The 26,754-nt window shown below is 44.9% G+C and overlaps 1 protein-coding gene and 1 pseudogene across 1 annotated transcript in view; one reads left to right on the forward strand and one right to left on the reverse strand.

The window, feature by feature from the left end:
* Positions 1-26,754, forward strand: part of LOC135394336 (lysine-specific histone demethylase 2-like) — a 70,148-nt gene that overhangs the window by 43,090 nt on the left and 304 nt on the right. The window contains exons 11-14 of the mRNA XM_064625030.1: positions 3,310-3,510; positions 12,004-12,201; positions 18,336-18,476; positions 19,306-19,581. Coding sequence (XP_064481100.1) covers positions 3,310-3,510; positions 12,004-12,201; positions 18,336-18,476; positions 19,306-19,581 — 816 coding nt within the window. The remainder of the gene's footprint in view (positions 1-3,309; positions 3,511-12,003; positions 12,202-18,335; positions 18,477-19,305; positions 19,582-26,754) is intronic.
* On the reverse strand, positions 12,650-14,854 carry LOC135394337 (uncharacterized; annotated as a pseudogene).

A 26,754-nucleotide genomic window follows, 5' to 3' on the forward strand; every position in this document is an offset into this window, starting at 1 on the left:
AGCATAGCTAGAGATGGGGCCTCCCGGAAACAATCTGAATATCTTACGTGGCGACAACATCAGAACAAGTCATGAAATATAAGAGTGCACATTATATGGAAGGTTATAAACTGTCACGGTACGGGAGAAAGCACAAGAGGGCAAAAGAAAGAAAAACAAACAAACAAAATAAATAAATAAATAAATAAATATAAGAAACAAAAACAACTGAGACTCAGCAAAGCACTGCTGTGCTTTTGTTTGGTTTTTTCCCTGCGTTTGGATAGTGGCTGACTGACGTGATGGACAATACTGCCACTCAAACTACCAAACAAGCGTGGAAGCAAACACTGGACAGACACGCCATAAACTTCCAACTCGACGTGGTGATATTGGCGAACATAGCATGCTTTTGATTGTCGCAGCTCCCAGCGGTGGCTACCAGCAGCGTTGCAGCATCTCGCTGTATTTCACCAGAACGATGAGCAGTAACGGGCCCAATATTTTGCTTCCCGACCGTGCTGACTGTCACCGGTTGCCCTGTAGGCCAGTACTTCTTTCTAGGGATGTGCGAATATTCGAGTTTTCGACTTCAAATCGAATATAAAACACTCGAACTCTTCGATTCGCGAATCGAATATCCAATATTCGTTTTGGGGAACTTGACAACGAAACTGGGACAGCGTACCATGGGAGTAACTAATCCCTTCAGAAGCACCATGTTGCGGGATTGCCTGTCATAACACCGTTAGATAGCAAGCGAGCTGGCACATTGTTTCAGTCTCTAACAACGTTGGTTTCAATGCGCATTATGCGACCTTGTTTTCGCGAAACAAGCGAAATTCACTTCCGCAATTGCCAAAGTAAGTTTTGCTTCCCTTTCTTTTTCTTTTTCTTTTTTTGTTCAGACTTGCATTTTGTGCTTTGCCCATTGCATTTATATTCCATGCGAAGAACTTATGTGGTCATCCAAGCAAAATTCGTGTGATGCCCTATTTGTTCTATTTTGTGTCAAGCTTCCTAAGCTACTGGAAAAGAATTGCTGATTACGTATTTCTATGTAATCTTGGTATGATATTTTCAAGTGGGATTGGATTCTTGTTGGCTTTATCATGTTATGCAATTTTTCGGCACAACATAGCCATCCAGAATGTCTTCACTCCCGTCACCTCCGTAACAAGCTGCTCCCCTCTATGCTTACTCGATCAGAGTGTACCATGCGTTCCCAAACCTACTCTACGGGCTAGCTACTCGAGGTGAAGGTCACATGGTACAACCCAGTCACGTGATCTACTCTACTCAGGAAAAAGAACGCAGCCTAAATGAGGCAGAAAAAAAGATTGGTTCTCTTAAATAGCAAGGAGAAACATATACAGTAAAACCTCGTTAATTCGACCCCCGATAATTCGGAAATTGGGATAGTTTGGAATGCCCGCGCTGTCCCGGCAATCATGCATACAAGAGTATAGGAATGGACGCTCGATAATTTGTAAGCATTTGGAGCAATTACAAATAATTCGGTGCTCCCGATATTCGCTCGCGGGGTTACGGTGCGAAGTTGCGCGAACGTGACAAGACCATTCAAGTGGTGACACCAGTAAACAGCAGCAAAGCGAACTGACGAAGCTCCCATCACTATGATCATTGGCGTCACGTGTCATCTGTCCTTCGGCATTCGGCATAAAGACCACCAACACGTGTTTGGTCTCCGTCGTCTCATGAAACTGCTTTCGGCACTGCGGTTTTGTGGACTGAGTGAGCAGCGAGGTGTGGGGGGAAAAGGCCGGCATGGACGAGGACGGCAATCGCCATTTTGATAGCGTCGTGCCGGCTGCGGTGCAGCTTTCTGATTACTTTGCAATTGACGAGGGTGTTGCCGTAGCCGGACTGTTGACGGAGGACGAAATTGTCGATGACGCGCTGGGCATCAACGCACCAGACACTGCATGAGGCACCGAATGTGAGTGGGAGAAACAGAACGTTCCACCCAGACGCACCGTCAAAGAAGCCGCAGAGGCTCTTGCCGTCCTCGAGGAATTTTGCAACGGCACACCCAACAGCATTCAGGCGCATGAGCACCTATCCGCGACAGGTGTTTTCAACGTGTAGATGTTGTCCTGGAAGCAAACAATGATTACGCAGTTTTTCTCTAAATAAGCCTGTGTTCACATAGGCAAATATAACTGGCATTTTGTTGTCCTTTCATTATTTCGACATTCTGATAATTCGGACGTTGGTCGTACGTCCCGTGAGATCCGAATTAACGAGGTTTTACTGTATTTGTATTCTGTTTGTTTGAATTCAATAAATGATTCATGCTATTCAATTATTCAATAAATGGTCTGTACCAAAATGTAGCAGCAGACACAGAGTTCCAAGTTCTGGTCAGGGAATTCACTTGAAATAGTCAGTGAAAACGTGGAAAAGTCAGGGAATTTGTTGGCTACAGTTTAGTAAACACCCTGGTTCTTGTGCAATTTGCATGCACCCTTCTTTTCAGACTTTTTTCTTTGTTTGTTTTCAAAAAGTACACAAATTACGAGAGTAAATATGGTATACACGTATCAGAAAAACTCTGCTTTGGTAGGTTTCAGTAATTGAGAGCTCAGCCCATGCCCTGATGACTGGTTGACTGTATTCCCCACATCATGGCTTACCAGACCCTACGACTTGAAACACTGGCTCTCTTGACCTAAATCCACTGTGCAGCAGTCTTTCACTTAATAATGCACAAAGCATTCATGTAATGTAATTCATAAATTGCATCCTTGCATAGAGGTACCTCGACAGTGGAGTCATTGGACACTGTACCTGTTTTAGTGACTCTAGTAGACGTGGAGGCATCTTGAGGTCATCTTGAACATTTCCTAGGTCTACATCAAAAATGTCCCATGCCTGGGATTTTCCTTCCCCTTTTTTTTTTCTGTGAATGATGCTTCCCCTGCTGTGATTCATGCTTCGAATATGAAATTTTGGAATATGAATACGACTTGAATATCAAATATTTTATCAAAATTTGAAAATTCAAAATATTCAATATTTGCTCCTGTATTCATTAGTGAATTGTTTTAAATAGAGGTTTTCAGGCAAATGTGAGACAGCAGAATTGGAAGCAGCACAATACTGTCACGAAACTCTGAAGCTGCAGCAAAATACCTCAAATTTTTATGAGTGTATTGCTTTGGAGTTAATATGGGGAGGGGGATAATGCTTTGATGAATGGCAAAAGGGGTACATGGAGGAAAAAAGGTAGAGAACCACTGCCCTAGAGGCTATTGTCTTTGTTCAGGCACAACAAGCCATCAATTGATTGCCATCAATGTGGTGCAGGAGGAAGAGAACGTGCTGCAGTTTCACCTGGGGAACCTGGAGTACGCATGTGGAGCACACCTGCGCTACGTATCTGCCCTCCAGTGGGACCAAAATGAGCGATTTCCCCAGTTCAGTGGTCAACATGCTTTGGTGCCAGATGGTTTTGGAGCCCTTCTTCAGGGCATTGCCCAGGGACTTGATGTCCGTTTCTCTCACCAGGTAGGACTTTGAGCATCTCTTGAATACTGCTTACACTATTGATAACATTCCTTACAGTAACTTTCCATCCAGTAAGTAAGCTTCTGTCTGTAATGCTTCCACCTTTTTTTTAATAGTTAATGTGCTAGTTTCATAGTGTTTGCAACGCAAATAATTTATTTAATATCCAGATACAGAAATTTGTAGCACTTAGAAATTTTCTACACGTTTCAGACATGACCTCTGCTGGAATTCGTATGAATTGCATGGTTCCCACTGGTCCTTGAAACCATTTAATGTCCTGGAATTCAAAAATGCAAGGAATTTTTTTTACAGTCCTTGAAAACCCTTGATTTTGCATCTTTTTCTTGTTCTCATGGAGCTGCTTGTGGAAATTACGCTTTAGGAACCAGCAGTAAGGAATGAACTGCACCCTCTATTCTACTCATAAATTTTTCTTTCTGTATGATAATCTTGTGAAAGGTCTGTTAACCATGGAACTCAGAATTATCCACATATCAGAGGGGGAAAAAAATAGAATGAGTTCTTTGTGATGCCAACTATGAAGAGATCATTCGAAATGGCAGCATTTACTCATCATGTTCCTCCAGCATTGGTACAAAAAATGAGATTCTTTTCTTTTTAATGCAGCCAGCTGAGCTATGCTGCATTTTTCTGGGCTGTTTTACATGCCTTGTTTCTTTTGCTTTCCCAAATATAATATAGTGTACAATGCGCCTTCAGGCAGTGGAGGGAAGTAGCACCCGAGTGGAAGCACACATGTTATGCTTAGAGTTTCGGGTTTTCTGAGTTTATTTCTAGGCGTTACCGGAGGGTGTCTTTCGGAGTTTATTGGTCTTTCAAAAAACTGAGTTTTTCGGAGTTTATGATTTACAGCTCAGTTAATATCCGAAATTCTGAGAAAGCTTGACGACGCACGCACAGTTATGCAGCGAAAATGCAGTTGTCAGATTTATTGCTTCAATACTAAAGAGACACAAGCTGGACAATACATTTCGTGCGACGCATACTGGGGTGTTACGCAATTCCCAATGCACCCTTTCCGCGTGCAGTGTTCACTGTTATGCCGCAGTACTTACATATGACAACCTCTGCATCGCGATCGTGGGACGATGTGAACTCCTCAAAATCAGGGTACCCCTTCATGTAGTCGCAGGGCAGCTTTTGCTTGTGTCCCATCTTGTCGTCAGCACTGCAACTAGTTGCTTTCTCAAAAAGACCACTCCATATGACTTCGGTTCGATGCTTATTTTAGTGCTTAGGTCACGTGTAGGACAAGGAAATCGGGAAACAGACTGGGGAAAACCCCGGGCGGTGAACCCTCAAGTGGTCGAGATAACCGTCCAAGAAAATGCTAGATCACGAAAACTACAGTAAAATCTCATTAACTCAAACACCCACCATCCAGTCCAGTTAGTTTGACTTAAGCAGTATTTTGACTTATCAAACAACTGCCAAATTCTGATAAAAATTGTCCCCAAAGCTGTTGCATAGTCGACAAATGGATCAATATCACCTTTATTTGTAGTTATAACTTAACTCACATAATACTCTGCAGATGTACAGGGTTCGCCAAGATAAACTTCGGGGTTTGTAACGAAGATAAAACAAATAAGAACAGTGTCGGAAAGCTAAAGTAGATGTTAGAGGACGTATTATGCCCCCAAATTTTATGTCCATAATGCCGCCTAGCCTGTTACTCTGCGGATAAATCGCGAAAATTAAAAAACCGCAGCTGCCTAATTGGCTATACCTGTGTTCCAGTTATTTTCCTCAGATAGCGTCACGGTGGAAAGCGGCGTCGCAGAGAACTAGTCTGCATTCAGTTCCACATGTTCGATGTCGTCTGCAACACCGCGCTCGACTGCTTCGCCATCTGACGGAAAGGAGCTGAACCACAGTTTGTGTTTCAGTTCCTTTCCGTCACCTGGGACGAACCATTTGTTCGGCTTAGCCATGATTTCGACTTAAACGATTTCGACTAAAGCAGGTATTATTTACATTACGGGAATACAGGCTATGCACGGGACATCGTGGGCGTTCGACTTAAGCTTAATTTTGTTCTTAACCGGTGTTTGACTTAATGAGATTTTACTGTATTGTTATGTTGTGGTGGGGCCGATATCCGTGGCCAAAAAAGACCCAGGACACAAAAGGAGTCCGCGAACAATAGCCCAGTAACCAAGGCAAAGCATCTCCGAAGCGGAGTTTTTCGGATTAATCCGAATTGCTTAAAATTTTACCGGAGTACGTTTTTCAGATTTTTTCGGATAAATCCGAAGACCCGGAACCCTAGTTATGCTGTCATGGTATCGGAGTGTGTGTGCACTGCAGAGGTCAGATCAGTGTAAAAAAGCTCAGCGATTCAGAGGTCTCTAGTATGACTGACAAAAGCTTTAAGTAGGGCTGCGCGAATATTCGACATTTCGAATACGAAAGGAATATTTCCAGTATATTCGTATTCACCTTGATTCAAGGATTTTATATTCGTGGCTTTGGAATAAATCGAATATCTTCAAATATTCTAGATTTCCCAAATTCACGAGCCTTACGTGCTAGACCCATGCAGCGTTTTCCCAACAGGAATGCTCCGTAGCAGTGCTCGCCAGTCCGGCAGGATGTGTATCATCCGGATCCGCTCTTGGTAACGAGCATCCACTAGTGAAACGCACGCAATAGATTGCTGAAATTTTATGTGAGAAACCCATATGGAATGCATCAGCACACGAATAAACTTCTACGATACATAACTGTGCAACAGCTGTGTGTGCAGGTTGCATGCATATGTGCAATCGTTATCGGGAATTGGTTTCGTTACGCTGTTCTTGTGCCTGGGTTTGTGTTGTGCATCGCCTCTCCTCGTCTGATTGAGATATTCGAATGCTGCACCTGAACAAGGAGTCAGTGTCAAGGTTGTTCAGTGACATGCACACAAAAGGCTGCATGTGCGTTATGCAGCGTGTAAACATCCAGACTGCCAGTTGGCGAAGCCGCACAGGAGGGAGCACTGAACGCGCAAATCGCCGGTGACTGTGGAAATGCTTGCCATCAAATTCTCCAAATGCCAGAAAAACTCTGCATCTGTGCTGCATGACCACATTGAACTACACCCCAGTATCTTGAGCGAGTTACTTAGAAGCGGTAGTTGTGAACATGACGGGTGGTGTCCCAGCCGTCACATTTGTCATAAAGCGAAAGCAACAGAGGTCATGTGAGAGATGAGCAGTTTTGACACGAAAGATAGCTGGAATGATAGTACTTTGTGTGCGTCCTTTTAGCACCGAGGAAGTGGAGATTTAAAGCTCCAGTGAGTGCAACGGTGCCTGAGTACAATTAGCGAACAAGGACGTCATTTTCGAGAAATGTTGTGCGATTTACATGCCATTTAGCCATGTTGTGCCTACTACCTGCCACGACATATAAGAGAGTAGGTTTAAGCTGACGGGGCCAGCATGATAGCATCGCAGGTGATACGTGGACGTTGTGAGCAAACCATAGCATTTTGAGTCTGGCCTGCTACCTTCTCACATCCACCATTGAGCTCAAGATGTTGCTGCTAAGCTGGGCACCACACTGCATCCACCACACTGCATCAAATACGCTGCCTGCCTTTGAGGGCGACAACAACAACAACAACTTTACTTTACTTTTTACTTTTACTTTTTTTTTTACCTTGGAGAGTGGGGAGTTTCATCGCCACAGGTATGAGGAACTCTACAGTGAACTCATTTACACTGAAGTTTCAGGTGTATACCATTATAGTGGGGTACACCTGAAGCTGTAGCAGTGTTAATCACTGTCTTGTGGGAGTGGTAACCTTTTCCTCATCCTTTCATAGTTGATGCTTCCCTACATATTTCTGTGGTTATTAAAATGTGGTTGTATGTGCTGTACGTGCACATTGCAGTAAACAGGGCTGCTTGAAGTCTATTATCCAATTTGATATTCGAAGTCCAATATTTCCAATATTCGAATTCTGGAATATAGAATTGTCTGAAGCCATTGCCGCCCTTCAGCAACTATAGTCGTGTCAACGCCGCCACTCTCGCCATGGAGATGTTGGCATGATATCTTATGACGACCTTTAAATCGCATCAGCCAACCATTTGAATAATGGAACTCGGAAGGCACGCCTAAAATATAAGAAAAGCTACATGAGTACAGAGACAAAGGCTGGCAGAAGAAAAAAAGGTGCATTCGATAAAAAAATAGTCACAGAAGACTTGCCTTGGAGTGAACCAAGCAGACGTGCCTTTTCTATGAACATCTTGTCGCTGATCACGGCTTTGCACTCTGTCATACCTTCAACCCAAAGCATCAAAGGCCACTCAAGTGTTTCCACTGCCGGCAACCTTTTCTTCAGTGATGAAGCGTTCGCTGAAGAAACTCGAAGCCATAGGTCGGAGTCTTGGAGAATAACAGACAACGTTGACTTTGCAATCCGTAGTCCCCTGGAACCGCAAGATGTTTCCATCTCAGAGACGTGGTCCAAACTGAGAACCTGTCTGGCTGTCAATGCCCGAATCATCCTTCCTAGGAAATGGTGAATCATCTTTATGTAACGTGGGGGATGTGGGACACTGCATGTTTGACCTTCATTCTTTGGTAATCTCTGTTGACACACTTCTGTTGTTTTCTCGTCCATTGACCTATCCCCTGGACAGCTCTGCTGGCCCCGTTCAAAAATCGAGGTCAGAACAGCTTTGGTACTCGAGGTCCATTCCCTGGTAATTCGTTCATAGTTCGGATATTGAGGGTTCATAAAATGATGGCAAAATACACGGGAAAAGCTTCGTTCTTTGTGGTGGCACTCATAAACCGAGGGAATTCGTAAATCTAGGGTTTGTAAAACGAGGTTTGGCTGTATAGGCATCTGTTGGGACCGCACGAGTAGTCGAATTATCCAAGTTTTACTATAACCTGTTTTGTGTTGAGGAACTGTCTTGTTGGCATTGAGAAAGCCAAAAGGCTTTCGCAGGTGTGTCAACATCCTAAACCTGACCAACTAGTGCAAACCTTTTCACTAAATGTGTGTGAATATTTAAACTTTTGAATACAAATGTCTGAAAAATTTTCCTTTAAATATCGAATTCAATTTCGAATACTACATCATAGGATAGGGTACTAACAGTAACAATTAAGCCCCAGTAAACTAACATCATCACAGTTGTGTGCTGCTGATACTTAGAAAAATGCCCCAGGGCACACACTTGAAAAGGGCTAATAAGGAATATGTATTAGTGTATTGACATAACACAGGTCATACATGCTCATCAGCACATATACAGTCAAATTATTTTTGCAACGAAATAATGTGTTGTTCTGATTAGATATATTGAAAACAGTAAAAACAATTTGCACTTCGAAAATCCTTCATGGACAATGATAACCTTTGTTGGCATTGTAAGTGCTGGTGAAACAGACAGAGACAGAATGGAACTAAAGAGTAATGGAAGTAATGTCACGTTCAAAATGTGGTATTATTTACTGATGCGCACATGTCGGCTCACAGGATATCAAGATGCTCCATTTGCTGTTCATTCTCTGTCTTCTGGTTCCTTATGGGAGAACTCTGGTGAATACTTTGTCTGCAGAAGGGGCAGCATCCCTCCCACGCGCACTTTAGCGGTACAGGCGGGGGATTTTGATTTGATGTCTGGGAGGCTGCTTTTAAAACGTTAAGGCTCTTAAATATTGCCTGCAGCCCAGGAACAAAAAGGGTGTCTTAAAGACACCCCTTACATTCAAAATTTTAGCAATACAACATCCCCAGGCGAGACACACACTCTCCAGCAAAGAATTTAAAGGATGCTCATGACACAGCTGAGGTAGGATGCCAATTTTTTTGCTTCACAAGTGACCTGAGGATGTTCAGAAACAATTGCTGCCTCATCTGTATAGCATGTGACTGCCTGGCATAAAATTTTGAAATCAAGATATTTACCCCTGTTAAGTGTAGACTCACCTGAAAAGCAGGAAGCACTATCATGCAAAATTAAAGAGTAGGGGCTTGCCACAGAGGAATTGCGTGTCTCTCTCGTGACAGTTAATGCCCGAAAAATTACGCTAAAGCCATGGCCTACAAATCGCAATCTTTTAGTGCAAAAGGCACATATTGTAAACTTTGCACGAATATTGGATTTGGTATTCAACATTTTTTTCCCCATTTGATTCAATATTCGATTCGAACTCAAATATTGGGATTCGCACACCCCTATCTCTAAGAGTAACAAGTAAGCCCTGGGAACCAGAGTTGTCGCAGTTGTGTGCTGCTGATCCTCAGAAAAATGCCCCAGGGCATGCACTTGAAAAGGGCTAATAAAGAATATGGAATTATGCGCTTCACATAAGGCATACATGCTTACCTGCACATGTACAGTCAAATTATTTTTGCAATGAAACAATGTGTGCCTCATTGTTGTTGCCTCATTGTTGTGCCTCAATGTGTTCTCATGAGGCAAGCTGAAAACCATAAAAGCAACTTGCACTTCGAAAATCCAACAACAACAACAACTTTATTTTCGGCCTTGGAGAGTGGGGAGTTTCATCGCAACAGGCGATACTCTACCCCAGTGCTTGGTGGAATGGGGGGAATAAATTAACGAGCCCCTTTACAATAACGATCGAAGTCCGATGGTGTCCAGAAATGCATAGTAAGCATAGTAAGCGTTGGCATAGTAAGAGCTTGTGAAATAGACAGACAGAGTGGAAGTAATGACATATTCAGAATTTGGGATTTGGGGTTTACTGATGAGCATAGCTAAGCTCACAGGTTAACAGACAGGTTAAGAAGGATAACAAAAGTAACAAGTGCTCTTTTCTTGCACTGCAATGCCTTCCATATTTTTTGTGTTGGTGGGAAACGGTAGGGTTTCACTGCGTTCTCACGCACCCATTCCCCTGTTATCGTTGTCATCACATGCGTCCATAGCTCGATTATATATCGCAGATGACTGGGAAGCGTATTGCGGTTTTGCATACATATTCAAGCGCACAACCCACAACAACTTGGTAGTAAGCTGGTATGATATTTGAAAAAATTTGAATATTCAAAAAAGTTCAAATATCAAATTTTTTTAATACAAATCGAGTATCGCAAATATTCGATTCATATTTCAAATTTCTAATATTCGCACACCTCCACTAATAAATGAATCATTTTATTGTGCATTGGGAGCTTCGGTCTGGGTGGGTTTTTCTGATTGGGGGACGAACCATGCCCCTCACTGAAGGAGAACAGCATTAAATAGTGTGCACTATGTAGTCACTACTAAAGTGGTTCTCATGTGTAATACATTCAATGAAATATTGGAAGCCTCTCCCTGCATTCAGCCTGCAAACTGACTAAACTGTGCATATTTTATGTGCTAGTGCTAGCCATTAGTGTTTGTAATGGTTATTTGAATCTGCAAGGATCATCCAACTCAAGCAATGTGTTTTCCATGAGTCAGTTTGGCTATTACTATGGATAAAGCCCTCTGCTTTCTGCTGCGGCAAATTCAAAATTCCGCGGCACTGACTTGTAAATTCCGCGATTTTCCGCGGCGAGCAGTCAACAGCTGCATGAAATGGGAGACACTTTATTTTCTTGGATAATGTGGGAACAAAAAAATGTTATAAAATTAGTTTCAAAGCACTGTTGTGGCTCAGCATTACATTCATGATATCTTGTGTTCTCATCTGCTGCGGCCTGTCGCCTAAAATCATTTTATACCTCCTGAAAGATCTTTCAGCATGTACAGAGTTCATAGGAACTTTATAGGAAGGAGTTTACAATACATGCCCTGGGGAAGTTACATTTTTAGCACACCCCTTTTTGTTCTTGGACTGTAGCCATTATTTAAAAGTCTTAAGTTCTTGAAGGCAACCTCCCAGATATCAAATCAAAATCCCCCACTGCTACCGCTAAAGTGCATACGGGAAGGACGCCGCATCTTCCTCATGTGAAGTATACACAATAAACTTGGGCTAATGCTATCCTAAGCTAAACTACAATCTGTCTGTTTTGTCCTGCAGCATAAACAATTTCGTAAAGCAGACTTCAATTTTGTAGGGCCGGCTTCACCTCATGCAGGGAAGCGTCAGGTGAAGCCCACTTTTGCGAGGTGTCGTTTGTATTCGGCGAATACCCAAATTATCCGAAAACTCGAATATTGAGTATTTTGATTCGCGAATCGGATACTTCGAGTGATTGATATTAGATTCGAATTTGATAACTCCCCTTAAAAATAAAAGATTCCGTGAAACTCTGTGCCAAACGAAAGATTCCGCGATTAATTCCGAATTTCGCGGAAAACGAAGGGCATTAACTATGGAGTAAGAGCAAGGTTTCAGTGTAGTCAGTACTGACCATATCAAGATAATGTTATCTTCAGTCTGCTTGTTTAAGCCTCACTGTCCTGCAAATGTGTCTTCTGAATTTGTTTTTGTAACATTCATTTTTTTTGAAGCAAGAAACTGAGTGCATAACGGATACACTATTGGCAACCACAGGTGACTCGTGTGGACTACAGCTGTGAGGATGAAGATGTGCGTGTCTGGACCCAAGAAGACGAGAAGCTATCAGCTGACTTTGTGCTGGTGACAGTTCCCCTGGCACTGATGCAGGAGGGTGTCATCACCTTTGAACCCCCATTGCCCCCGAACAAGATTTCGGCCCTTGAGCAATTGGGAGCAGGCATCATTGAGAAGGTACATTTCAGCATCCCCAATATGATAAACAGAATACACGTTTCTGCAGAGTTGCACGTTTCTATTTTTTATTACTTATTTCAAGATGGGTTACTACTTACAACATAATACTGTATAAGTGGTTAAATTTACGGGCTCAGTAATTCACAAATTTGTGAGAAGCCAGGATCAGGCAATTATTCGAGGAACCTTAAATTCGCGGTGCGTTGACCGGGGCCCTCCACTTTGAACTTCCTGGAAGAAGCTAATAAAAGGTATCACAACTGGGTAACTCGTTCAATTTGTCTTCCTTTTGAGCAGTTCTGACTGAAAGGGCTGCGATGATGGGGTCCTACTTGGCTTGTATCTGTGCCATTGCTAAGGCCACCCATTTTCTGCTGCGGCAGATCCTGAATTCCGCGGCAGAGGATCGTGAATTCTGCGTTTTTCTGCGGTGCATGCTCAACAGTGTTGAGTTCAAACAGAAAGATCTTTATTGGGCCCCCAAGATACAGAAAGAAGCTACAGCATTAAAAAGCTGTTGTGGCTAAGCATGAGATGGTACTTCGTATTCTCATCTGACAGAGAATGACGTTTATCACTGACAATCATCTTATATCTGCTGAATGATCTCTCTGCATCAACAGAGTTTATGGGTACACACAGGTACTTGACTGCAATTGATGCCAGTGCCGGCGTCAGTGTCTTCATGCCATCCCAAAAGCCAATGATGTCAAAGGGCTGTGGCGGTGGGTCGACTTGCTTCGAGGCAGATGGGGCCAGGTCACGGTCAGAAGACTTGCAGTCTTTTGCAGTGTTGATATACAGCAACCACTCAGCTGCTAGGTTTCCAGCATCTCTTCCTATACCCGGGATGTTCTCATAGTCACAAAGTTCATGTGACATTGACTTTAGTTGCAGCGGGTCTAGGGCCCTCATACTCTTGAAAAATTTCCAGGTGTCACTTTTTTCCAAGAGCTCTTGTGCTTTGCGGGCAGCCTGGCACATTCCGCTTCTTATTTGTTCTCCTACATAAGCAGCTTCATCATCTTGCACACCCTCTTGCCTCATAAGGGCGCCGTAATCTTCCAAAGATGCTGCTTTAAGGTATCCCCAGAGTGCAAACAAGGCATTGTACACCTTGTGTGCAGCCACTTCCTGACCTTCTGCAGCCTTCAACAGGCTGGCCACCTTTTTGCCAAAAATGGCAATACACCGAGTGGTGTACTTAAGCTCTGTATATATTTCTTGCATCATGGAAACTAAACTGTCTACTCCAGCAGCATCTCCATACCTTTCTTGTACTTTTTCCAAAAGAGAGGGGTAGTGCTCAAAGTACTCAGAGTGGAGCTCCACAGCCTCAATCCATGAATTCCATCTGGTTTTCACAGGGGCTGGTGGCGCCCTGGGGTTTTCCACACCACATTCTTGCAGATGAGCCTTGAACAGTGCGCGCTTTCCGCTAGAAAGTCGAAAAGCCTTCTTCATATCCCCCAACGTACTTGTCCACGAGGGGAAATGATTTGTACATAGTCGCGCCGATCAGATTGACACCATGCGCGACACACGTCACGTGGACGGCGTTGGAGCACAGTGGTTGGATACATTCGCGAAATGCTTTCTTCATATATGACGCGCTGTCGGTGACAAGCGCGGTTACGTCTTCGAACTCAACACCGTACGTCGTGAGTGCCTTGACGACGATCCGGCCGATTACTGCGGCGTTCACCTCATTTGTGAACGTCACGTCCACAAGGACTGGTTGCAAAGAGTCGCCAGTTGATGACGCCTTAACGAACAGTACGTTCACAACGGATTTCGCTCGATCGTCGGTCGTTTCGTCGATGACGACCGATACAGTGGCACCGCTGAACATGCCTTTTAGTGCCGACTGATGTTTAGCGAAAAGTTCTGGAAGCCTGTTCCGAAGATTTTTGGCCAAAGGGACTGATCCCCCATTTGTAACCCGCTTCTGCAAGAACGTGCGCACTTTCGGATGGTCAGTCTTTTCTATTGGAATGTTGGCCGACACAAGCATGTCCAAGAATTCGAGCACCAGGTCCTCCCTTGCCTCTTTTGCCGTTAAAACGGTTTCTAAAGTTTGCAGCCTGGTCCGTTTTTGCAGCCCCGATCCAGACGCCGTTGGGTCTACTTTTGCTTTTCCGACATTTTTCCGGTGGCTGCTGCTTCTGATGTGGTCGTCAATCGTAGACTTGCGTTGGTGGTCAATAGTTTTCGCGCAAGGCCGGCAGAAAAGTAAACCGCCGTCTTCGTAAAAGTCCTCCGTGCCGTACTCACGTACCCGTTGTTTGGCATCTTTGTTTCCCAGATGGGACCGCTTAGACATTCCCACACTTCGCACTCGAAAACAACAGAGCGAGATGGCAGAAACGAAAGTAAAGTTTCGTCGATGTACCGCGCGCGCCGCCGGTGTTGCTCCTTGCCCCTTGCCACCGCGGGCGCGCGCAGGCACGCGTTTTGAATTCCGGGAACATTTGTGGCGTTCATTTTCTGAAGTTAAGACAAAAAATGGCGCAGGATGCGGGAAGTCGATCCGGCTGAAATCGAATTTACGGCAAAAAAGCGGAATTCCGCGGGATTTCACGCGGAATCTTGTATTCCGCGGCAAAGTCGCAATTCCGCGCATTTTCGCGGAATCGCGGAAAACGGGTGGCCTTAGCCATTGCCGAATTGCCCTGTCTCCCGTCATTCTTGTCATTGCATCGAGCAGGTGCGATTGGCACTCGATAGCGATGCGACAACTTTTACAAATACAATTACAAATATAATTACTCTGCGGGTGGCAGAGTGCATACACGCTTGCTGGATGATCCAGGCTTACAAGGAAATGAAATCGCGGGACGCCTACATCTGCGCGGGATTCGTACATGAAGGCGAGGCTACTGTCTCCAGTTGCAGCGGCGAACTGAACACTTTGCAAAGCCTTTCCGTCATAGCGTAAGAAACCCCGTGTACATAAGTTGCCTCCGCATCCTGGGTCGAATTTCTTACATATTTCGTTCACCTATTTTTCTGTCATTGGTTTGAATATTTCGCGGGACTTTAAATTCGCAAAAAAAAGGGCGTTCGCGAATTTCGCGAAAAATAGGTCCTCGCGAAAATTACTACTTATACAGTAATTAGCTAGTAGAGGTGTGCGAATATCGAAATTTTCAAATACGAATCGAATACGAATATCTGCGAAATCGCCCTTCGAATTTCGAATTGAATTTCAAATATCACATCATAGGATAAAGACTTCTAAGCGTAACAGTTAAGCCCCGATAATCTAACATCGTCACGGATATGTGCTGCTGATCCTTAGAAAACTGCCCTAGGACACACACTTGAAAAGGGCTAATAAGTAGGGTTCCAAGTTTTCAGAGTTTTCATTTCGGAAAATTCGGAGGCTGTCTATCTGAGTTTTCAACTTTTCCGAAATTCGGAGTTCTCGGAGAAATAAAAAGTCGGAAAAATGAACGACGCCGATTTCGGAGTATTTCGGAGTAGTCATCACAGAGACAATGCAAGGAAAGAAGTGCAAGAGTGACTGAGGCCACACGATATAGCGAAAATATTTTACTACCCAGATCTATTGAAGTACAAACGAATTCTGAATGGTGCCAGGCTCAAAATGAGTAGCAGCTGTGACGAACACAGAACTGTTCTGTGCCAAACTAACCCAGTGCCCAGGCTCAAGTACGATCACGAGGGTCGAGGATGCATAGAACAGATGGGACAAGTGTGCATACTATCCTCCTTTTGGGCCATTCATGCTTCCAGCGACCCTGAAGGAGGCTGCTACTAGTACTTCTGACCCGTTTTTCATTTTTCTTTTGATCAGTTCGAAGTCGAAAAGTAGGTGTGGAAGAAGGGGCACAAAGAAAGAAGGGAAAATAACCTGTAAGGCCGCCATGTGGGCCTTGGAAACATCTGAGTTTATCAGATAAATCCGATTTTTCTCAAAAAAACATCGGATGGAGTTTATTGGAGTTTGCCGGGGTGGGGGGGGGGGGGGTAATACCAGAGAGAATTGGGTAAGAATTGGTATAGTGGGGAAGTTACATACCTGCTTATATGCACATGTACACTAAAATTATTTTTACAATGAAACAATGTGCTCTTTTCATGAGGCAAGCTAGAAGCTGTAAAAAAAACCTCCACTTCAAAAATCTTTCATGAACAGTGAACACCTGTGTTGGCATTGTTAGTGGAGGTGAAACAGACAGAATGGAAGTAAGGGGCAATGACATGTTCAGAAAGTGGGATGGTTTAGTGATGAGCACATCTCAGAAGGAAAGCGAAGGTGGCAAAGAGTTAGAGAAACTATGTTGAAATATCGCCACGTCCCACTCCTCGATTATGGCTATCATCGCACGTAGCCATGACTCTATCATATATTGCTGACTACCAGAAATCAAAACCGAAAAAAAAAAAAAAAAAACACGTTCAAGATGCATGTTTTGGCTGTGCATGCAGTGGCACGGCTCAACGCCAACAAAATTTAGATATTTAACCGGAATTTCACCGAACTGTAGGCCTCATACGAGTGTTCAGAGATCGTTGGCAATCCACTAAAGCCGCGACTGTGCTGACGATGCATGAAGCATACTGCAGTTTAGCGTTTGGTTGGGGGGGACTTTAAAATGGTGGCTGCACACAACTGTGTACTAGTTTCAGTTTCGGTTACCAAACGTGTAGTTTGGTAACGCATTCGCAGATGAGCGTAACTCGGAAGCTCCGTGCGTCACTTTGCAGCTGTTCTACTATACATGTTCTTCGCTGTTACCGAAATGTACAAATTCCAGCTCGCAACAGTTTTGTAATAAGCTGCTATGATATTTCGAGAAAAATAAAATATTCAAACTTTTACGAATATTTGAAAACTTCAAATATGAAATTTTTGAATACAAATTGAATATCGCAAATACTTGATTCGTATTTGGAATTTTGAATATTCGCGCACCTCTAGTTCTACAGGAACTTTACACCAGGGTGTCGAACCGAAACGTTTTTCGTTCCGGTTTTCGTTCCGGTTCTATCGTAAACGGTCCGGTACCGGTTCTGCTCCGGAGCAAAAAAATAACGGTTCATACTGGTTTTAACCGGTTCCGCTTCTGGTGGGCATATTCATTCCCAGAAAAAAAAAATCGAAGTTGCAAAATGTAAACCCGTTTATTCAGCATACATGGTATTTAATATCAATAGGCAGCTGTGAAATTGGTAGCTCCTGGTTCCTGTAGGTGACTGTCTGTTCAAATAACCATTCTCCCTTCTTGAAGCGCATGATACAGACGGACTTGTTTGTTTTGATGTCATACATAAAGTACTTTCTTGCTGGATTGGTGCGATCGCGTCCCATCCGAATGTCTGTTGCTGCTTCCTCGCCAGCAAGCACCACCGCACGAGTATGACGCAAATCGAGGAACACCTTCACTCACAAACGCGCTTGTCGGCTTCGTTTTCTTTTCTTCGTGTCCTGTCCACAAAAGAGGCGCCACTTCGCACGCGCTTGCATCGTGGATACGTAAATGCATTCAACTTCACTGTTCCCAAACAAGGGACACGTTGCGCGACATTACCGATAGAGAAGCCGTTTCGTAGCCCCTTGGGTCGCTGTTTAGTTGAGGAGAGTTTGGGCAGATGAAATTAAAACGAACACTACGGCACATTGGCAGAGAGTCACAACCAGTCACATGTATATCTAAGTCTATGTGTGCGAACGATATAACGTTACAAAGGGAGCCTAAGGCTCACAGTATGCCGACATACATTGCACCGTAACCGTAACCCTCGTAAAGTATCCATGACATGACTTCAAAACACACGACAATAGTTTCATTCGCCTACTCGTAGTCCAAACCGGCGAAGTTTTTGTTTGGACCGAAAACCGTTAAATAAATTTTTCGGTTTCACTCCTGAGCGAAAAAAACGTATACGGTTTCGATTTGGTTCCGGTTCGCACCAAAATAGTGTTTTTTTCGGTTTTCGGTTCCGGTTTTCAATTCGCTCCGACACCCTGCTTTACACAGGGAAGAGGGTATACCCTCTTTTTCCCTCTCTCAAATGCACGACCAAGGGTGCAATTTGGGGGGAGGGTGTTGAACCCCGTGCTACTAAAATGGCATGTGAAAAAAATCTTGGGTGTATTTCAGGTAGCCCTCAAGTTCAGCAAGCCCTTCTGGGCAAGTAAAGTACGGTCAGCCGACTTCTTTGGTCATGTGCCGTCATCAGCTGAACAGCGGGGCCTCTTCAGCGTCTTCTTCGACCTCAGCCCACGAGTGCAGCCAAAGAAGGTACTTCAAGTTACTGTTAAGTTACTGTTACAATCGCTGAGAGATATTTGTACTCCAAAGATTAGGACTTTCCAATTTTTCTAACAAAATTACTAGCTTCATCAAATGCCCCACAGAACCAATCCAATTCTTCCAGTTCTTCGGACGGATTTGTAAAAGGAGAGCTCGATTTTTCACTCGCATTTTGCCCTGAGCTTGCGTAATTTTTAGGATCTCCAAAAGTCAGAAGCACTGCAAAACTGCACTTCGGAGCCTGATATTTTGGACTGCTTCACCGAAGGATTTGCTCATGCGGTGCATGCGCAGGCGGTGCTTATGTGGGCACTCTGAACTTCAAACGGGTGGAACGCTCGGGTAACGACAGCAGTAACGAGGATATGTGATGTGCACCACAGTCAACCGCAACAGTCCTTGCAGATGTCAATGCGCTCGTGAATATGTACAGTGAGAGTGCAACGCCAGCAGAAATTCGCCACAATGTGTTGTCCCATGTTCATGCAGTCAAGCAAATGCACATGGGCAGTTTTCTCAAGTCACTTTGAGTTTTCTGAATAAATACTTCAGCAACAAAGTGGATTTTTGCCACTGACTAAAAATTCGGAGTGCTCAATAATTCGGACTTATTCCGTGGCTCCTAAAAGTGCAAAAAATTGGTTGTACATCTACATGTTCCACAAATATGGGACCTTCAGTATATAACTTTACAGGTACCATATTTTTGGTATGTCACAGCATTGCAGCCCCATTGTCCTTTACTTTTTGTCCCCTACTGTAATGTCGCATAGGAGATCCATGTTAACCATACTAACTTTAACCATCTTGCATGTAGAACCCAAGCTACATCCTGATGACATATGTGAGTGGGGATGCGGTGGAGTTGATCAGGAGCAAATCTGATGATGAAGTGGTGTCAATGTGTATGGAGGTGCTGCGTGGCATCTTTGTTGACCAGAAGGTGCCCAACCCCACGGGGAGCTTGGTTACACGGTGGCGTGACCGTCCCCATGCCCGCATGGTATACAGCTACGTACGTTGTGGTGGATCGGGTGAAGCTTACGATGCTCTTGCGCAGCCTCTTCACGGCAAGCTCTTCTTTGCTGGCGAGGTAAATGCCACTTTTTCTTTACCTTTGCTGTGCTCAGCTCTTTATGCAAATGTAATGTGAGGGATGTGCTGGTTAAAGGAGCAATGAACGTCCCCCTTCGTGAATTTTTGGCTGTGGCGGGTTGATCGAGAAACAACCAGCGTTCTCAGGGCAAAAAAATTATTGTAGGTGGCCTGTAGCATCAGATAGAGGTGTGTTTGCCAGGGTGTCTACCAAACTGGAAAGCCTGGGAATTGTCAGGGAATTTTGATGCGATTGGAAAAGTTAAGGAATTTGCCAAAAAGCAGCTGAAGTCACTGAAAGTCACAGACAAGTGCAGATCAGTGACTGAGTAGCAACGCCACGGCAAAGTTGCCGCGAGTAGCCGTTCGATAATATGACAAGCTCAGAGGCATAAAAGTAGGGCAGCCTCACTAATGAGTGTGTACAGCCTCACTTGTGTTTTAGAGTAAGACCCATTTTTACTTCCCTGATGCATCATCCTTATGTAGGAAAGAACCCAAAAGGGGTTTTTCCTACGTGAGGAGTTTTCCACGTTGAGGAGTGCAGGAAGGAGAACCCCCCCTGGCATTCGCAGTTTATTTGTCCGTAGCTCAGTGCCAACTGCAGTCAACTCCACCACTTCATAGTATGAGGCCTTCCGAAGTGGCCCCGCGGGAGGCACCGGCTTCGGCTGGTGTTCGGTGAGTGGTGTCACCACGTACCCCATCCCCAAGTCTCAAGGTGTTACCTACCGTGAAGAGGGGATGAAAGGTGAAGGGATAGAAACGTTGTATGGTGGCGGTCAGGGTCTTAGTCAAGCTCTGGCCGACGGGTTATCACAACTCCGAGACCTTCCCGTATGTACGAGTATGAACTGCGGGTGACATATAGGAATGCTCATTTCGTCAAACCTGCAGACAAACAGTGCAGACACTGAAAAAGACAAAAGCTTACTGTTGGGAAAAATGTCACCCTTTTTCATCGAACTTTTTCGGTGGCACCTCTGTCCAAAAATATTGTTGAAATCAAACGTGTAAGATCTGGTGACCTGATTTTAAAATGCACAAATGAAAAAGACTGCGAACATACAGTGGAGACCGCTTATAACGTATGTCACGGGGCCGCTTGTGGTGTGCACCCACCTTTCTGTTACCGTATACAATGTTGTGCACCAGACTGAACAGCTCGGAGGTTTCTTGCAGAGAAAACAATTTATTCAACGTTCTCGCGGAGCCTGGAAAAATGCTGCGATTTTTGTCTGGCGTAGTTTCCTGACCGTGTCTTGCACGTGCGTCCCCAACAGCGGTGCGGCAACTGAATGCCTCGTCGCTCAGTCCATTCTAGGTACAGAAGTCCCTTGGTTTGTGCACACACACACTATCGCCTCTTTGCGGGACCGCTGCCACAAAGTCCCGATCATCATCCGAGTCGTTTTCCAGCATGCACGCCTCACAGTCCCGGACGGCTTGCACTATCGCTTCATCGGTGGCTGTTCGCTCGTAGATGCAGACATCGGTGCCCGTCAAAAGTGTTCGCTGAAGAAACAAAGTCGTTCTCTACAAGATCGTTTGATAAGTTTTGTGCATTGATCATGACTCAGATGGCACGGGTGACATAATGCGAAAAGAAGGCAGAAGCTTTCCCGGCGGCGAACCTCCTCGCAAGACACCCTCACCTGCCTCGTCACGAGGAGATAACACAAGCATTCTCCGTGATGGGTGATTCACACTTCGGAATTCGCTGACAAATGCGCTCTGTCCTTTGGTGACCACACTACAACAGGTATCCCGTGTCAGGATGGACCAGCGGTATTCCTATACATTATGTTCTATTATTGGGGGTCGGCAAAAGCCGCATTATAAGCGGTCCTGCACTGTAAGTGGTTACGTTATAAGTGGTCTCCACTGTATAATGAACAGTCTCGAAATGATGGGAAAAAGGATTTCAGCTTCCTTGCACAATACACTAAACACTTGCACGGGCGTCATCTCAGTTTCTGAGCTGTTTGACACGCCAGCTGAAGAGACCTTGATGGAACTTCAGGATCAGGACGTCATAGATGTACGTCAGGTTAAAATACATAAAAATGGGGAGTACATCACTATACAAAATGTAGCACTGACTTTCGACAGGCCCACACTTCCAGGAAAGCTAAAAGTAGGCTACCTCTCGGCAGATGTCTGACCCTGCATACCGAACCCGTTGTGCTGTTTTTGGTGCAACAGGTCTGGACATGCTGCAGACGCGTGCCGTGACTCTGCTTGTTGCGCACGGTGTGGCCAGTCTGACCATGAGACTAAAGAATGTAAAGGGCCAGACTGCTCGTCTGACTACACGTCTTACTCCAGATCCTGTGCAAAGTGGAAATACGAAAAAGAGGTCTTTGATGTTAATGTGACACAAAAGATCAGTTATCGAGAAGCCAGGAAAAAAGTCTCTCCCATCCCCTTTGAGAAATCATTTGCAACAGCAGTGAAACACAAAGTAAAACTAGTCACACAGTACACACAGACCGAACTAATAATAAGCCTTCAGTCGAGCACGAGTGAAGACGAAAGAGGTAAAGGTCCACCTCGAACACCCCAAACTTCTGTGCCATCACTGTCACCAACGCCACTTCTGTCATTGCACTCCATGAAGATGACCTCCATGGAGTGTGATGATGAGACGAGCTCCGAGCACTTCTTTGCGAGCACGCTCTCCCAGTCACAAAAAAAGACTACAGCTGGTCTGGGAGTGGGTGTCTCCCCGATATAACTGACAAGGAGCTCGCTGCTGCCCGAAAGAGGCCCCTGTGGCAACGAATCACTCCCCCCAAGAATAGATCATGAAATCTCTTCATAGTCAACAAAAGTTAGCAATACAGTCGAACCCACATATTTGGAATTATTGTGTACATCGAACAACCAAAAAACCCCTTGAAAATTACATGTAAAAGTATAGCACGGGTGTACGGGTGCAGCACGGGAACTTCGGTACCGCGGTTACCCGATATACCAAACGTCGAGATGCTGAAAAGGCCACCTCTTCTGGGCCGGCGATCTCGCACCCTCAAAGAGGAGGAAAGGGCGAAAGAGGGCAGCGGAGGAGAAAGCACGTGGGCAGAAAAGACGAAAATACAGACGAGGAAACGCCAGGGGAGCTCCACGCCCTGACGTGACGTTGCTTGCGCATGGCACACTGTGTTCCTGTGGGGTGGAGCACAGAAGCAGAAGTGGTTGAAGCACGTGAGAGTGTTTGGACACGGCACTTCGTGAACTCTCTGTTTCCGGGCATCGTTCTCCCATGCGGGAACGCTACGGACTACTCGGGTGTAGACGATGCCACGGAAGCTGTTGCGGAACGTACGTACGTGGACACTGTTGCGGACATAGCCGGTGCCGATGAAGCAGATAGCACCGACGACGATGAAGAACCACAGCCATTGCCGACAGCCACTGAGCTCATCTCAGCTTTTCAAGTGATTTGTTGCTGCTGCATAGATGTGGAAAGCTCCAGCCTTACAAACGGGGAGCATCTTGACAAGATCGAGATGCGTGTGCTTAAAGGGGCATGGAAATGATCGGAATAAAATATGACGCAAGAAGCAGAAATTACGATTCTGAGCCCTGCGATACATATTCGCACAAAAAGTTTGAGCGTGGCGCGCAATCCTGGAGCACGAGGGAGCTTTGAATCTCGCGGCAGAAATGCCCCCTCACTCGGCTGCCAGCCGCTGACGTCGTATGGCCGCGCCGTCTTCTTCTTTCTTTTTTGCGATTTCTTCCACGTCGCGGCGCTGGCAAGCCGACCGAGCAGGAAACGTTGTTGTTCATAGGATGTCGTGGAAAGGACAGGTGATGAACTGAACACTCTTTAGGCGACACATCTGCTCTTCTTGACAAAACGTTTTATGGAGTTGGAGCCTAAGCTCTGCCAGCTTCGATTTCGCCACACGAATTTACCGGAGGCTGGTAAGTGATGCTGCTAAGTGTGAACGAACATTCGGATCGAAATATAGTGCTTCGTCTTGGTTACAAATCGATTGTCATGAAACGCAGTGCAGTAACCAGTGTTTTCACTAGAAGAGGTCGTCGACCATCATGACTTCTCCGTGTTGTGGTCAACACTATGGGCTCTGAACCGCATGGACACTGGCATCTCCGAGGCGAAGGAGGAGACCGATGAATGCATAGCTGTGTAACATTGCGCTTACCATATCTTACTGATACCAGGAGCGCAACGTCTCCAAAAGCACAACAACATGGACACCAAAATAGTCAGTAGAGTTCATCTGTTCGCGATCTGTGGGAAACCCCAAAACATATGGCCAAATAAGCATTTTCATTTTTTGAATGGTCATACGCAGCATACAACAATGGCACATGGAATAAATCTCCAACTGACAGGAATGTATTTAGTCGTATCATATATATGCTGCACACACAGGCACAATACTGTTCACTAATTAACGACACCTCAGCACAATCGGAACAGAAACCACAACCGCATACCATCCACCTCAACTCGGGCCGTCACAGCAACACAGAGGCCTAGCCGCACCTTTTACACTGCCCGCAGTCTTGTTCTATGCAAAACGTACGAGACAAATCACGTAAGAACGCAAGTGAATGTCAAATGCAAATAAATAGCAACAGCGTCTTAGTCGGTAAGTTGCCACGATTCCGGAGCTAGCAGACGATTCTGGCGGGGAGCGGACACTTCCGGCAGCCAATGAAGTGATTGGCCGCCTGACGTCACCACACGCCAGACTCGACTTGGGGGAGGCTGCCCGCAGTCTTGTTCTATGCAAAACGTACGAGAAAAATCACGTAAGAATGCAAGTGAATGTCAAATGCAAATAAATAGCAACAGCGTCTCAGTCGGTAAGTTGCCACGATTCCGGAGCTAGCAGACGATTCTGGCGGGGAGCGGACACTTCCAGCAGCCAATGAAGTGATCGGCCGCCTGACATCACCACACGCCAGACTCAGCTTGGGGGAGACTGTCGCCGCGGAGCGCATTCTTGCAAACTAATTTTCTCAGGAAATTCGCGCTTTTCGAAGGAAATTTTTTGCGTGACAGTTTATGAAGGTAGTATGTTCATATCAAGCGGTGAAAAAATATGTGTTCGAAATTATTTCCATGCTCCTTTAACCTCTTTGCCCGCAACAAGATGCAAGCTGAGGTCACCGATTTTTTTGCTGTAAAATATGTGTTTTCGCTACTTTCGACATCTGTCATGACTGCGGTGGGGATTAGTGTTAAGCACGGGTGCTTTGGTCGCTGCTAATGTAGCAGAGCTGATACAGCGAATTATGGATATATCAAACTATTTTGCGATCCCCTTCGAGTTTGATATATGCAAGTTCGACTGTACACATCCTTCTTCATGGTACTGCCATCTTTATGGGCCAGAAGATCCTACAGTGGAATTGTCGTGGTCTGCTGTCTAGTTTAGATGATATAGTCGACGTTTTCGACAAGCACAGTCCGGCATTTTTCTGCCTTCAAGAAACACATTTAGACAAACATACACCAGATCCACTGCGCAGACATAATGTTTTTCAAAACGATTGCTCGGACACAGTCCGAGCATCTTGTGGTGTAGCGGTTGTTACACAAGGATCTCAGCCAGTACTCATGGACAGGGTTGTCACCATCTGCCCAGTTTACCTGCTACCACCAGAAAATGTTACACAAAAGGAAATAGAAGTTCTATGCACTCAACTTCCAACTTCTTTTATTCTGTCATGTGATTTTAATGCCCATAGTCCACTTTGGGGCAGTACGAGAACTGACACTCTAGGGAAAATGTTGGAGAAATTCCTGTTATCATCATCCATCTGTCTTTTAAACACAGGGGCACCCACATACAGTAGCCAACCAATTTTTCGGACTTGAAAATTCGGACTTCCCAATTTTTCGGACAAAACTGTTGCTACCGACAAATGCCCCATAGCATCAATATATTTCCACGTCCAGTAATTCAGACCGCTCCTCGGACAACGTGCTCGATTATTCTTGCCCATCTTGCTCCAAACCAGCATGGTGTTTGGGATTTACCGTATAATGAGTGTCCAAAATACGGTAGAACAATGTTCTCCCGTGCCTGATATTTCGTAGTGCTATTACGAAACGAAAAGGCCATTCACCATTTCCGGCGTGACGAATGCGTAGAAGCGTGGCACGCGCGTGTGGTAAGGTGAAGCTTATTTGCGTGCGACCGCAACTGAACACTCCACTTCAGACATGTTACAAGAGCTTATGGCTTATCTTTCAATACACATGTCCTCGACTACAGTCAAACTCCTTTATAGCGAACACCTTTTTAACGAAAATACCTTTGCTGCAAATTTTTTTTGCTGTCCCCTGAGTTTTGTTGTAAAGGAGTTTGACTGTACGAGTTTCTTTGAGTATCGGAAATACTGCAATGTCAACCTCAGCTTCAAGGGAGGATGTCAGTGATTTTACAGCGACCAACATGTTTCGTAGAGGCAAAGACTCAAATTCATCGACGATTTAGACTAATATGACATTGCCGTATGACATTTCAGCAGCATTAGCATAACCGTCATCTTCGGCACCGACAACATAAAAAAGGTGAAAACGGCGGCAGTGACATGGAGTTTGTTGATGCATGCCTGTCAACAGCGGCAATCCTTGCTGCGTGACTCCAGTGATGAACGCGTACAAGGGTAGTACAACCCTCACTGGAATTTGCCCCAATACGTTGTTGTGTGTTCACGCAGTGAAGCAGACACGTATAGGTTCTCTTTTTTTTTTTTTTTTTTTCATGTTACTTTGATTGTTCTGAGTGAAGGCTTTTGAAGTAGATTTATGCTATCCACTAAAAATTCGTACTGCCTGATAATGCAGATTGATTTCGTGGCTCCTAGTAGTCTGAAAAATGGGTTGGCGGCTGTATGTGCTACAGACGCTCACAGGCAGTGCCCACCTACAATGGCCGAGTTCAGCCAGTCATTGTCACACAAACTGTGTTGGTGAATTCGTTAATATGGCTATAAACTCGGTGCTTACCAGCACTTTGTGGAACTTCTTGAGATGATTATCTTGGTGACGGGTATATATGTAGTTTGATCTAGCACGAGGAACAGGCATACAGAGTCTTGTGCTACCACACCACGAAGTCATGGCATTGCATCTTCTTGCTTTACCCAATACTGTAGCATCCAAAGTTTAATCAGTTGT

Source organism: Ornithodoros turicata, chromosome 5 (assembly GCF_037126465.1).
Source record: "Ornithodoros turicata isolate Travis chromosome 5, ASM3712646v1, whole genome shotgun sequence".
Classification (NCBI taxonomy): domain Eukaryota; kingdom Metazoa; phylum Arthropoda; class Arachnida; order Ixodida; family Argasidae; genus Ornithodoros; species Ornithodoros turicata.